Source organism: Eublepharis macularius, chromosome 14 (assembly GCF_028583425.1).
Source record: "Eublepharis macularius isolate TG4126 chromosome 14, MPM_Emac_v1.0, whole genome shotgun sequence".
NCBI lineage: Eukaryota > Metazoa > Chordata > Lepidosauria > Squamata > Eublepharidae > Eublepharis > Eublepharis macularius.
This window is the reverse complement of record NC_072803.1, coordinates 14,454,219-14,467,531: the sequence shown is the minus strand read 5'-3', so window position 1 is coordinate 14,467,531 and position 13,313 is coordinate 14,454,219. Positions and strand designations below refer to the sequence as shown.

The following is a 13,313-nucleotide window of genomic DNA, read 5'->3' as shown; positions in this document are numbered from 1 at the left end:
CTTAACTCCTTTGTCGTGTCTTTGATCCAAAAGTATGCGTATTGCTGGATGGTTGTCTTGCTTGACTGCTGTGTATTTCATCCCTGGAAACGTGCTAAGAAGGTGATGCTCCTGAGAGGATGTGGAAGGTCTGCCTGTGGTGTAACATCTATAATCAGGTGCAGGTCATGGCGCAGCAAGCGTGAGATGAAGATGCTTGTGTGAACCAGAGCTCCTGGGAAATCTGGCTATGCAGATCTCAGTTATGGAATGGGGGCATTCTTTGTGCTTCTCCATCCCAGCCCCCCATTCTTTCCCCCCTCCCTCATTTGACTTGTGTGAGTTTTGGCAAAGTACAGCTATCCTTTTGGAATGAGCCGTAGCTTCTCTGTTGCTACCGGCCTGGATTCTTCAGCAGACCTGTCAGTTTTCCTCCTGTTATGTGCATCCTGGGCGGCCTGTCACCTAGCTGTCATGTTGAATTATGTACAATGTATTGCTTTTCAAAATATATGTATCCTGACTAGGGACTCAAGCAAGCCCATCAAACTGACTTCTCTTTATCTGGATGAAGGCCTCTCTTCGACTTCCCATCTGTTTCCCCCACTCAACCTATTAAATTATGAGCTTCCTGCTGAGGGCCAGTGTCTGCAACTGGCTAGCAGGAGATCCCCTTGGTGTATTTCTTGGTTGATGGTCTGTTTTAATACAATAAACTCTATGGGATTGTGCCAGATTATCTGCTCTGTTGACCAGCAGTTGACCCAGAGGAGCATGTGCTGGCTGCAGAGACAGAGTTTGTGTAAAGACAATGGAAAATTCTGTCTTTCGTTAGTCTGGGATACCAGCACATTTAGGTAGCAGCATCCAGAAAGGGAACGTGAATGGGGAAAGTTTTGGGCTATATTTACAAGAACAGGAAACAGAAGAGAAAAGGGCAGGTGGGAGCAGGGCCGGATTGAGGGGGGGCATGGGGGTAGTCTGCCCCCGGCGCCACCAGGGAGGGGGCGCTGGGAGCAGCTGCCAGCTGCCAGAGGGCGCAGGCAGCAGCGCGGGCAGCCTCACAGCCCCCCACGCTGCCTTTCGCCTGCCCCGCAGGACAGGGGGCTGCTGGCTCACTGCGCACCCCCTGTCCTGCAGGGCAGGCAAAAGGCAGTGTGGGGGGCTGCGGGGCTGCCCGTGCCATTCGCCTGCCCCGCAGGACGGGGCAGCCGGCCGCCCCCTGTCCTGCGGGGCAGACGAATGGCGCAGGTGGCCGCGCTGCCTTTTGCCTGCCCTGCAGGGCAGGGGTGCGTGGCAAGCCAGCCGCCCCCTGTCCTGCGGGGCAGGCGAAAGCAGCGCGGGGGGCTCTGAGGCCGGCCGCACCATTCGCCTGCGGGGAGGTGAATGGCACGGGTGGCTTCCCAGCCCCGCACGCTGCCTCCGTTCCACCCTGCTTGATGATGTCAAGTGCGCGGGGAGCGTGCACACGCTGTGCGCCCGTGCGAGCTGGCCGGCCGAGGGTTGCCCCGGGTGCGAGCAACCCTATATCTGGCGCTGGGTGGGAGGAGATATCTTAACGGCAAATAGGTGGGACATAAGAGCAAACAGGTACAGGTGGGTAGCTGTGTTGGTCTGCAGTAGAAGAGTAAGGTTTGAGTCCAGTAGCACCTTTGAGACTAATAAGCTTTCCCAGGGTATAAGCTTTTGTGAGTCATGATCCCATTGCCAGCTACAAGTAGGAATGGCAATCCCTGAGCATTTATATCCCAGCCAGAAGGTGGGAGGGATGTTGCAAAGAAACAAACCAATTTTAGGGCAAACCTAAAATTAGAAAAGAGGCTCTCAATGATTGAAAATATTCTGATGTCTGAAGCTTCTCAGGCAAAGTACGTAGGAGGCTGGAGCCACTCCTTGGTCACTCAGCTCTGCAGCTTGGCTGGGGAGACTCCAGCCTGCTAGTTTACCATTCCAAAAGATGGACATCTGCCAGGTGCAGCTGAGGAGGCCAGATAAAATCTGAGCGGGAGGTTAGACATGGTAGAGTATCTGCTTTGCTTGCAAAAGGTCTCAGGTTCAAACCCTGGCATCACCAATTAAAAGGATCAGGCCGGTAGCAGTTGACGTGAATGACCACAGCCTGAGACCCAAGAGAACCAGTGCTATTCTGAGTAGACACAGAGTAGATAGAGGTGGTCTGGCTCTGTGTAAGGCAGCTTCATGTGTTCTGCCCCTTGTCAGTGTAGCAATAATAAATTCAGCAAAAATTGCATACCATTAGACCAATCTGATTAAATGTCTTTCTAATACCTGGTTTCTGCCTTGATCATGAAAACCAATAATATCTTTATTGGCTGCAGCACCGTCGATTGGGTTTTTTAAATGGATGAGATTTCCTTGGGATTATTCCAGTGTCGGCTCTGAGACATCATACTGGAGACCTTTCACATTCAGCTAGTCGGTTCCTGAGATTTTGGTCAGGATCCTTAACCCCCCCCCCCAAAAAAAAACTAATTTAGGGATACTGCAGAAAAGCAAGTTTGCTTTTCTGTTTGTGTCTCCCTGTTTTGATTGTGCTTCTCTCTTGAGTGGATCAAAGCCACAAGTCTTTATTTGTATACTAAAGAATCTTTTTTTTAAAGCCTTAAATAATGTCTTACTATGTATTCAGTTGAGAGGTAATGCAGTGTAGTGGTTAGAGAGAGTCATAGTAGAATCTGGGAGATCCAGGTTTGAATCTCCTCCCTCAGAAGCTTGCTGGGTGACCTTGGGCCACTCACACATTCATAGCCTATCCTACCTCACAGGATTGTTGTAAGGATAAAATGGAGAAGGGAGAACAATGTTAACGGCTTTGGGTCCTCACTGTGGAGAAATGAGGGATATAAATGAAGTAACTAAATACATTTTCTTGTACTGAATATATCCTATAAAATGTATGTATCGTATTTTTCAGTGTTATTAGTGCATCAATAAAGCAGCACGGTTGATGTGTTAAAGATGTCCACTGTATATATACGGAAATGATCTAGATGCGTAAATACTGCACAAACTGTGAAACAACAACAATAAAGAGAGAGTAAAATGTGCTAAAGAAACCAAAAAAACGTCGACATCAGGAGTGAAAATGGGTGGACCGAAACTGGCTGCAATGACATGTGGAAGCAAAAAGAAACCCCTCAGACCCTCCAAACTTCCTTCTGTTCCGACTATTGATTATGCCCTAATATCCCAACTATGGCTCTGATTCTGTCCATCATCTTGTTGACCATAACAGCCAACTCCCCAGCGCTCATACCAGAAGTGTCTTCATCTTAGACTCCCGCAGCTGTCGACAAGATCTCAGAGGATGATAAAGAGACAAAAAATGCATCTCGGGTCTTCCCCTGAGGATGAAGAATGTCTGCCTATGTCAGTTCCAGGGAACCATTTATCTCCCCACCCCAACTCTTCAGGGTGGGCACACTTCAAAGGAGATGAGCACCAGGAGGAAGAGGAAGGGAAATGCACACGAGGACCTGAGTGGGATTTGACAGTTCAGGATGGAAGCCCAGGGTTGGATGGAAGCCACCTTTCTGATGATCAGGGGGGGGAAATGCACTCCTTACATCATAGGCCTAAGGTTGAGCTTTTGTGCTGGTGCAGAGGTGTGAAGGCAAGGGTGTCTGTACTGACCACAGGAAGTCATTTTTCATTTAGACTTGTACTTCCTTAGCTTAAACAAGGGTATCATATCATGTGCCTTCTGATGAAGCTCCAGGATAAGCGGAGCCCATTGATGACAGGCAGTTTGATCCTTTTCGGCTCACTTCCCTAGCATTTTGTTTCTGTCCTCCAGTTAGTGCAATGAACATATAGTTTTCACTGTGCTTGTAGTAGTTTCATTGGTGGTGTTTTTAAGGAGCTAGTAATGATGCGGGACCTTCAACGAAGACCATGGTTGCAGAGGCAGACAATGGCAAACCACCTCTGTTAGTCTCTTGCCAGAACCCCACCAGGGGTCACTGTAAGTCAACTATGGCTTGAGGGCACAGTTTCATTCATTTAATGTTTCTTAATTGGCTGTATTTTATTGTTGAGTTTGATTTCTTATTTGTTGGATTTTGTGCTTGGCGTTGGCTACCCCAGAAAATCTGATTGTTGAAAGGCAGCATATCAATCCTCTGTATAAGTAAGTCAAAGAAATTATCTATGGTAGCTAAATGGAACTTCCGTGTTTATAGACAGTATACCATTGAATACTAGACGTAGGAGACAAACTGCTGAGGAAGGGCCAGCACCTTTGTGCTCTGCTCTGTGAGCTGTTGGAGGTGTCTTACCATCCACTGTTGCTCATAGCCTGCAGGACTAGATTCATGCTAGGTTTGATCCAGTGGGACTTTGGATATTATAGCTCTTGTCCAATCAGTAGTACATCCTCCGCATCTCTTGGTGGGACATCTGCAAACCTTGGATAATGCACTTTCAATGCACTTTAGCAGTCATTTGGAAGTGGATTTTTTGTTTCACACACGAAAAATTCAGTTCCAAATGATCTCTAAAGAGGATTGGAAGTGCATTATCCAACGTGTGCGGAATCAGCTCCACCATCAAGAACATAATTCTGTTTGTGGCAATGTGTCTACTATTGAACACATCATTCTTCATCCCCCATGCTTTTGCTTGTTATGTTCCCTGCCAAATATGTTGCTATTCTGCATCATGAAGTGCTGGTTTTCAAAATGATAAAACTAATTTGCACCCATGGCTAGTCTGCATAGTTAGCTTAATGTGCAACATCCCATACTTATTTTTGATTTTTCCCCCTTGATTCAATCTACAATAATTGTTCAGGGACCCATGGCTTGATTGTGGACATTTATCTGTAGCTGCTAGCGTGGGTCTTCTCACTTTAAGAATGGAAAATCACAGATATTTCCTGTATCCTGGTGTACAGCACACATGTATGATTAGCAGTGGTCCAACCCATTTTACAAAGGGAAAAGTAATGCAGAGAAGGAGAGTGAAAAGTATTTTCCAAGGACCCACAAACAGATCCTGTGTCAGAGACGTAACTTAACCAGGCTGTGTATTCTTCAGGGTTTTTTTAATTGAAATTTTTATTTGCAATAGAGACTCAAAGCAACTTACTGTACTGTTCTCTTCTCCTCCATATTCTCAGTAACAACCCTGTAAGGTAGGTTAAGCTGAGAAGGATTGGCCCACGGTTGCCTAATGAGTTTGTGTGGCAGAGCAGAGATTTGAAGCTCCCATATCCGAGCCTGATGTTCTAGTCCAGTGATCCTCACTGCTCAGTTCACAGGCCACCACGTTTACAGTTACCATCAACCAAAAAGCCTCAAGGTGGATTAAACGGTGTAAGTCAATGCAGTCAGCAGGCTGAGACATCTGATAAGCAACATAATAAGACTAGGGTTACATAAATTGGAAGTTGAACGTACATAGAAAACAATGCAGTAAAAGCAAGGTGATGATAATACGGTAAACAGGTCGTATGTATTTTATGTAGCATTGTATTCCACAATCCCATTCCCTTTATTAAAGCACCGTCCTGAACCTTTCCATTATGATATTATGACCTCTGAGTCCTCTACGTTTTCTATCAGGCATAATAATAAGCATGCACTTGACAGCAAACAGCTTTGCTTCCGTGTGACGTTATGAAACAGCTGCAGCCAGGTAAGGCGCTTTGGCATTTAATCCATAACGATTTGAGCTGAGCCTCTGTCCATCTGCCCTGCCCACCTTCCCAACGACACCGTCATGTGCTCCTGCTGAAAGCTGTTTCATATCTCCGAGGGTAAGCCATGTGGCTCTGCGATTCCAAGAGACGGGAGCAATTTGTACTCTACAATAATGGCTCTGTATCAGCCTTGGTGAGCAACGTCTGCAAGCCACGATGTCATTGCTGCTCCTGGCAGCTGCAGAGGGCTTGTAGTTGCAGCAGAAACCCCTTTTGGTGCTTGTGACCTCGGCAGGGTGGTGGTCTGGACTTTTCTCCCACTGTTAGGCTTGGGGGAGGAGAGGGCAGTTGTTGCAACCAAGGGACTGAACTTGAGACTTCAGCGGAGGAGACTGCTTTTTCCTCTGCCATTCTTCTGACAATATTTCAGGGTTTCCAGGCTGCTTTGGTTTTTGTAAAGACTCGAAGTTCTATCAGGGGACCTTGCCAATAGCTGGAGAAATGTCCTTCAGTGGGGAAATGCTGCGTTGAGTTCTGAAAGCAGAGCAGTCTTGCTTCTGTTCTTGGCACTGTGAGTTCTTCCTCCTTTGCCCAGTTCTTTAAATGCTTTTCCAGTAGTTATCTTGTCTCCACGCTGTGTTCCCTATATTCTTTCCCCTTCTCGTTCCCATTCAGTGTGGAAGATGTCTTTTCCTAGCAAAGTCTGGTAGACAGACTTCAGAAACAAATCTCATTTGCAAGAGTGCCTTAGCGCATAGGTTTGCTATTCTGTCTTAAGGCTGCTTCGTATAATTAGTTGTAGATGTGTACCTATATCTTCTTAGATGTATACCTAAATGTTTTAGATGCACACTTAAAAGTGAGATTTTTTTGCATAAAATGTTTGCATAAATTGGGAAGCCATGATAGGCTGCATCAGCGTGTTGAGACCTTGGTAGCAATTCTCTGTGTCTATGTAACATATGTAATGATCCTTAGTAGAGGCAGGTACGAACCAGAATACAAACCGAAGTTCATCACGAACCGGGCCAGTTCGTGGTTTGTGAACCAGCAGTTCGTGGGAGCTCATATCTCACAAACCATGATGAATTTTAGCCTGGTTCATTTGGTTCGTATTTCGGTTCATCACAGCAGACAGCTTGGCGCCAATCAATCAGTTTCCTAGGCAACAGGGGGATGGGCTCTCTGCAGACCTTCTGCTGACCCGGAAGTGACGTTTTCATGAACCGGTTCATGAACTGGGGCATGTTCATGAAAGTTCATGGTTTGTGAAACACATTGAATGATGAATTGCACGGTTCAGAATTTTCCTGGTTCATGCCCATCTCTAATCCTTAGCTAGGGAAGCGTTCAAAGTTCCTATTTGGCTCTTTGACCCCAAGTTAAATCTGTTATGATCTCAGTTTTTTTTCTTGTATGAATCAAACCTGTGCTGCTTTATTGTACTATTTTCCTTGTCCCATATGCTCCCCTGTAAAAAGTACACATCTTTCAGTGGTATTTGTGCATTAGCATCACTAAATCAACATTATGCATCTAAATGTCATGTATTGTACAGGAAAGAGGCCACCTTAAATGCATACAAAACTTATACCACGTGTGTATGCAATATGAATCAATCTACAAAAGACAAGAGGAAAAGTTGAAACTATTGAGAGAATATCTCAAAGAACATGAAAAGAAACAAAATAGGGATTATTTGATGAGCCCTGTCTTTAGCTAAAGTCTGAATGCAGTTAAAAAGGTAGCATTAGCAGATAATCCATGACTGTTTGCAGCGAATATGAGGAAGGGCAGTTCTCTTCATTCAAACCGGCTTACTTAGAGGGAGGTGCCGTGGCTCAGTGGTGCTGCGTCTGCTTTGCGTCTCTGGGATCTGGTAAAATGGGATGTGAAAGACGTGTATTTGAGATCCTGGAGAGCTGCTATCAGATGAAATAGACAATACTGATTAGAGATGTTGCGGGCCGGGCGTTTTATCTCTCTTCCTTGTACAGTTGACTTTGAGTGGTGGCAAAATGATGAATGGTGGCAGCAGGTCTGTAGAGGAGGGCGTTGCTAAGCGGTGACGGTGTTTGAGGAGTAACTTGATTAACATGGTCAGGCAGTTAATGAAGAGTCAGCTCCCTGCTTATGAGCGATGGTTGTTTGAGTATCCCCAATATTGGCCTTGATGGCTCACTGGTCTGAGTCAACATAAAGCAGCTTCCTGTGTTCGTGTGACCGATTCATGCTATCCAAATAAATCTGATTTATTTAAAAAGTAACTTTGAGCATGCCAAACTGGCTCTCTTGTATGCAAATCATGACTCATCATGACCTGGAAAACCTTCAGAATGTGGGTTGGCCAAGAGTACAATTTGGGACTTAGAGTTCTGTTGAGCAGATTGATGTGCACAAATCCCATGGCGGTAAGAACAAGGAAGAAACAGCAATAGGGAAAGAATGGGGAGAATGACTGTCTTGGATCTGCCTTTTGGCAGAACGTAAAGAAGAGGTATCTTGCTGAGCCGGTCATTAAATAGCTTGTACAACAATGACTCCAGTATTTCCTATGGATGGTACAGAGGCCAGGTTTACCACTCATAGGAAATATTGGGGCGATTCTTTCCTGTTGAGAGTAGACCTAGCCTCTAAGGCCAGAGCTGTCTTCAGTGCCCCCCTACACCAGTCATTTGTTAGCTCACTATCCTTTTCAGTTCTAAAGGGTCATTATTTTCTGCGGAGGTTTGGAGTTTGGAGGCTAGGTCTTTTCACAGAAAGCAATGACCCTTTAAAGTTTAAAGGAACCTTGTGCCATGGAACAGCTAAAAACTGAGGCATGCTTCCTCAATCTCAGCCCCCTCATTCCTTGATTCCCCAAAACACTGCTGAAATTCTGGGAGAAATTTTTTTGGCACTTCCAGACTTTCGGAAGCATTTTGGGTCATTTCGAATATTCGTGAGATGCCCCAAAACAGCAAATTTCGGGTTTAATTTAGTCTCCAGTATGTTCAAATGCATACCCCTAGTGGGCAGAGTGGTAAGCTGCAGTACTGCAGCCCAAGTTCTGCTCACGTCACGACCTGAGTTCGATCCTGGCGGAAGTCGGGTTCAGGTAGCCGGCTCAAGATTGACTCAGCCTTCTGTCTTTCTGAGGTCGGTAAAATGAGTACCCAGTTTCCTGGGAGTAAAGTGTAGATGACTGGGGAAGGCAAACCACCCCGTAAAAAGTCTGCCAAGAAAACGTCACGATGCAACGTCTCCCCATGGGTCAGTAATGACTTGGTGCTTGCACAGGGGACTACCTTTACCTTTACCTAGTGGGAAATAGGACGCTGGACTAGATGGACTGCTTGACTTATATGCGAACTTTGCTTATGCTTTTTGCAGGATTTGTGTGGCGCTACTACCTGTGACACCTTGGGAATGGCAGATGTGGGCACCATGTGCGACCCCAAACGCAGCTGCTCGGTCATCGAAGACGATGGTCTTCCCTCTGCTTTCACCACAGCTCACGAGCTGGGTAAGGAACAAAGAGCAATTTGGTGAGGTAGCATCTTCAGGAGGTACAGCATCTCAAAGAGTGTCTGCTCATTAAAATGGTTTTAATGCGCTGAGGTGTGGCCGCGCATGATATGAAGTGCAGCATTAGTATTTCCATTAAAGAGCTACATAGCCAAAGACTGGACCACCCACTGATTAAAAAATGCTGGGGCCAATAGCTATTATTCTGGAGATCCCTGGGCTGCAAGTTGGCTACCCTTGGTTGAAAGAACAGAGCCTTCGCGCATACAAAGGTGACTCCTAAATGAAGGTTGCTTTCTTCTAAGGTTTCTCTCCACTTCTAAGTTGTCAAAGGATGGCCACATAAAACTAGCTGGAGGTGTTCCATTCCTCTGAATGGATGCAGAATTGACGGAAGGGTGGACTTCCTTGTGCAACTGGCCCCCAGGTTGGTCTTTGGCTGGACCTACATCACTGGAAAGGCAAAACCGTTCTTCGAAGGCCTGAAATCATCCCTAGAGATATGTTCATATCCTATTCTGGGGCTGAGTTCTGGCAGTTAAAACTGGTTCCAGAGTAAAAAACCCTTGTTCCAAGAGCCAGGCTGCCTTTTACGCCCACCCTGGGAAAACTTCTGTCAAGAGTTCTGACGGCTATCCTGCCTGGAGGCAGAGAAAGCTGGAGGATTGCAATTCCAGATACGGGGAAGGACGAGATGCTGGCTGCCTTCTGCCCCCTTCATTGTTTTGCTTCTCCTCAGCTGCTAGCAGAGACAAAGAATAGTCTACAGCGCGATCTTTACACCCTTCTCAGTCCATTGAAGTCCGTGGGCTTAGAACAGTGTTGCTGCTTTTAGGATTGCACTGCCAGCTATGCAAGTTGTAGTGGAAAACTCTTTCGCTTTTGAAGTATGCAAGGATTTTTTTGGCACTTCTTAAACTGGTTTATGTAGGCATGGGAGAGATGCTTTATGGCTAGACAGTGTGGTGGATGGTTTCAAACTGGGATCTGGGAGACCCGGGTCTGAATCCCCATTCTGCTGTGGAAATTTGTCCGATGATCTTGGGCCAGCCATTGTCTCTCAGCCTAACCTACCTCACAGAGTGGCTGTTGTACGGATACGACGGAAGAAAGGAGAATGATGCTGTATGCTACTTGGGATTCCCAGTAGGGAGAAAAGTGGTATATAAATGCCTGAATAAATAGAGCAGTGGCTTCCTGTCCAGATTTGGGCATCAAACAAGAAAGCTCCTGGTCGAAAGTAGGAACGTAGCTCGGTAAACTACCACAATTCCTTCTTTTTTAATCCTTCCAAGTAGTTCTAGGCAGTATGCATAGGGGTCCTTATCCTTATTTTCTCCTCACAGATATCCTCTGAGGAAGGTTAGGTTGAGAAAGAGTGACTGCCGTAAGGTCACCCACTGAGATGTGGATGGAATCCGTGGTTTGTCTCTCTAGCTGCTATGCCACACTGTCTTTTGCACCAATGTGTGCTCCGTTTCCAGAATCTACCTGTTTAGACACAAAAGGCCTCTGGCAAGCAGTGAGGTGCCTAAACTGGCCAGATTGCATATGAACAGGGCTTTTTTTCTGGGAAAAGAGGTGGTGGAACTCAGTGGGTTACCCTTGGAGAAAATGGTCACATGGCTGGTGGCCCCTCCCCCTAATCTCCAGACAGAGGGGAGTTGAGGTTGCCCTTGGCGCGGAGGTCAATCTGAACTCCCCTCTGTCTGGAGATCAGGGGGCGGGGCCACCAGCCATGTGACCATTTTCAAGAGGTTCCGGAACTCTGTTCCCCCGCGTTCCCCCTGAAAAAAAGCCTTGTATATAAATATCTTCCGACATGAACCCATGTGGTAGTGGAGAGCCCAGATAATAAACCCTTCTGGGATTTTTCCAGGTGCATGCCTCTCTATCACATTTTTTACCCTAGCCTTTCTCCAGAGAGCTCAGAATGGTGTATATGCTTCTCCCTTCCTCAGTGTATCTTCACAACAGCTCTGCCAGGCAAGTTAAGAGACGGCGACTGGCCAAATTTCCCTGGCAAGCTTTGTGGTAGATTTGAACCTGGGTCACCCACTCTAACCACTACTCCACACTGGCTTTTAAATAGCTTTCGGGAGCTTTGGAACAGTTTTCCCTGAAGAAATGAGGAAGGCTTCTTTGCTCTTCTCTTTCTTAAAGAATTTAAAACCTTCCTTTTAGAGGAAGGCTGGTCTTTTTGCTGAAAACTGGGGTTTGTCCATTGTGACGCCTTTATGCTGTGATTGTTTTCTCGTTTATGGATTCTCATAAGTGTCTTTGTTCTCCGGCAAAGGTCGTCTATAAATTTTAAATTGAATAGGGAAGTGTTGGATGGCACGGTTCCCCTCGTACTTCTCTCTGGCCACTGTGGAGGCTTTTCTGCGCTGCAACCCTTGCTTCTCCTGCCACTAGCGCTTCCTCATGCCCAAGAGTCGTTTTTCCAAGGAGCCCTTAAGCGTGCAGAAGGGCTAGCCACAGTGGAAGTCAGCACCACAGTGGAGAAAAGTATACTGCCCTCCAGGGCCCACTTTGGGTTTTACCACCTCTCAGATTCTGACTGCGAGGCCCCGAATAGGAGACACCTACTGTAGGTCTGCTCCGTGGAATGACTGTCCAGTGCCCAGCCTGGCCTTGAGACCTTCCAACTTCTCAATTAACAATAACATTCGATTTGTATACCTTCAAGACAACACCTACTCAGCAATTTACAAAGTGTATTATTATTATCCCCACAACGATCACTCTGTGAAGGTGGGTGAAGCTGAGAGAGATTTGGAAGAGCTGTGACTGACCCAAGGTCACCCACTGGCTTCAAGCGGAGGAGTGGGGAATCAAACCCGGTTCTCCAGATGAGGGTCCCACTGCTCTTAACTGCTACACCAAACTGCCTCTCTTAACCGCTGGTACCAAACTGGTTCTTTAGCTTCATCCATTGCTTTCCAAGTGTTTTAATCTGTGGACACTGTTGTATGATTTTGTGAAGAGGCAGGCAGAGGAGGGACGCTGGCATAGAAGCCGGAGAGGTACGGAGCCCCAGTGTTGCACAGTGCTGACTTTATAGTCCTGGATTGAAGCAGCATCGAGTTGCTCTCTGCCTGCACTCTGCATCTGTCTGGCTTCACAACATTCCCTGTCAAATACTTGCCAGACCATTCTTGGCTAGGATCCTCCATCAATCATCCTGTGGCTTAGGAAATGGCCACTTAAAAACCAAGCCACAGCAAAGAGGCAGGGCCCGTGCCTGCGGTTGCCACCTGTGAAGTAGATTTTAGAATTGGGGAGGAGAGAGACCGGATCCAATTTGGTTTTGAAAGTTTCTGGGTTCATAATTAGGAAAGAGGCAAGGCTGATGTTTAAAATAGCCCTGAAGGCTTTGCTCAGGAAGTTTAGACAATAGCAAAGCTTCCAGGACAGATTTCAGGGGAAACTCCACCTCGTTTTGTGTGTGTGAGTGTGCATGAGTGTATGCGCGCGCACACGAGAGAGACTGCAGCATTGTTCTGAATGCTATCAGGAGGTTTGATTGGAACAGTTAGAAAACAGCTGTTAGGAAGACAAGAGAACCCGAGCAAGAGATTCAGCTTTTCTGGCTTAGCTGCTGTTCCCAGGCTTAAGAAACCCTGCAGTAACATGTCATGGCCGGGATGCATTAGACACACACCTAGATCCGGAGAAGCTCTCTGCCAGATTGTCGAGAGGATTTGCAGCCAAATTGTTTTGGCTCTTGTTCAGGGCTCAGGAAGAGGCTCCGGTTTTGATTAGCACTGAAACAAATTCTGCAGTTGCCAATCTGTTTCGGGATTGGCCGCACCGGAAATTGAATGTCCGGAAACTGGATTTCCCGGCGTGAGTAGGCTGGTTCATGGATTGTTGATTGAAGGGTCCAGCAGTGGTGGCTTATGTTTGTTGATGCGCCACCATGGATGGTACCACTGTACTTCCCGGTGGAGCTGGCATGCTCATTTGGCTCCAGTAACCCTGTAATGAATGTCTGTATGGGAATTAATAATGATTTCAGTGTTGGTTCCGTGACACTTGAACATAAAGATTCTAGTATTCAAACCTGACGGTCTTGGAATATCTCTGCATAGGACTGCACTGTTAAAGTCTGAACTGTAGAGAGTGAAAGTTTGTTCAAATGGTAGATCCCCACTGGTTGATT

At 46.5% G+C, this 13,313-nt stretch overlaps 1 protein-coding gene across 1 annotated transcript in view; it reads left to right on the top strand.

The window, feature by feature from the left end:
* The window catches only part of ADAMTS15 (ADAM metallopeptidase with thrombospondin type 1 motif 15), a 47,955-nt gene that overhangs the window by 16,011 nt on the left and 18,631 nt on the right, over positions 1–13,313 (top strand). Inside the window, exon 2 of the mRNA XM_054997761.1 lies at positions 9,014–9,146. Coding sequence (XP_054853736.1) covers positions 9,014–9,146 — 133 coding nt within the window. The remainder of the gene's footprint in view (positions 1–9,013; positions 9,147–13,313) is intronic.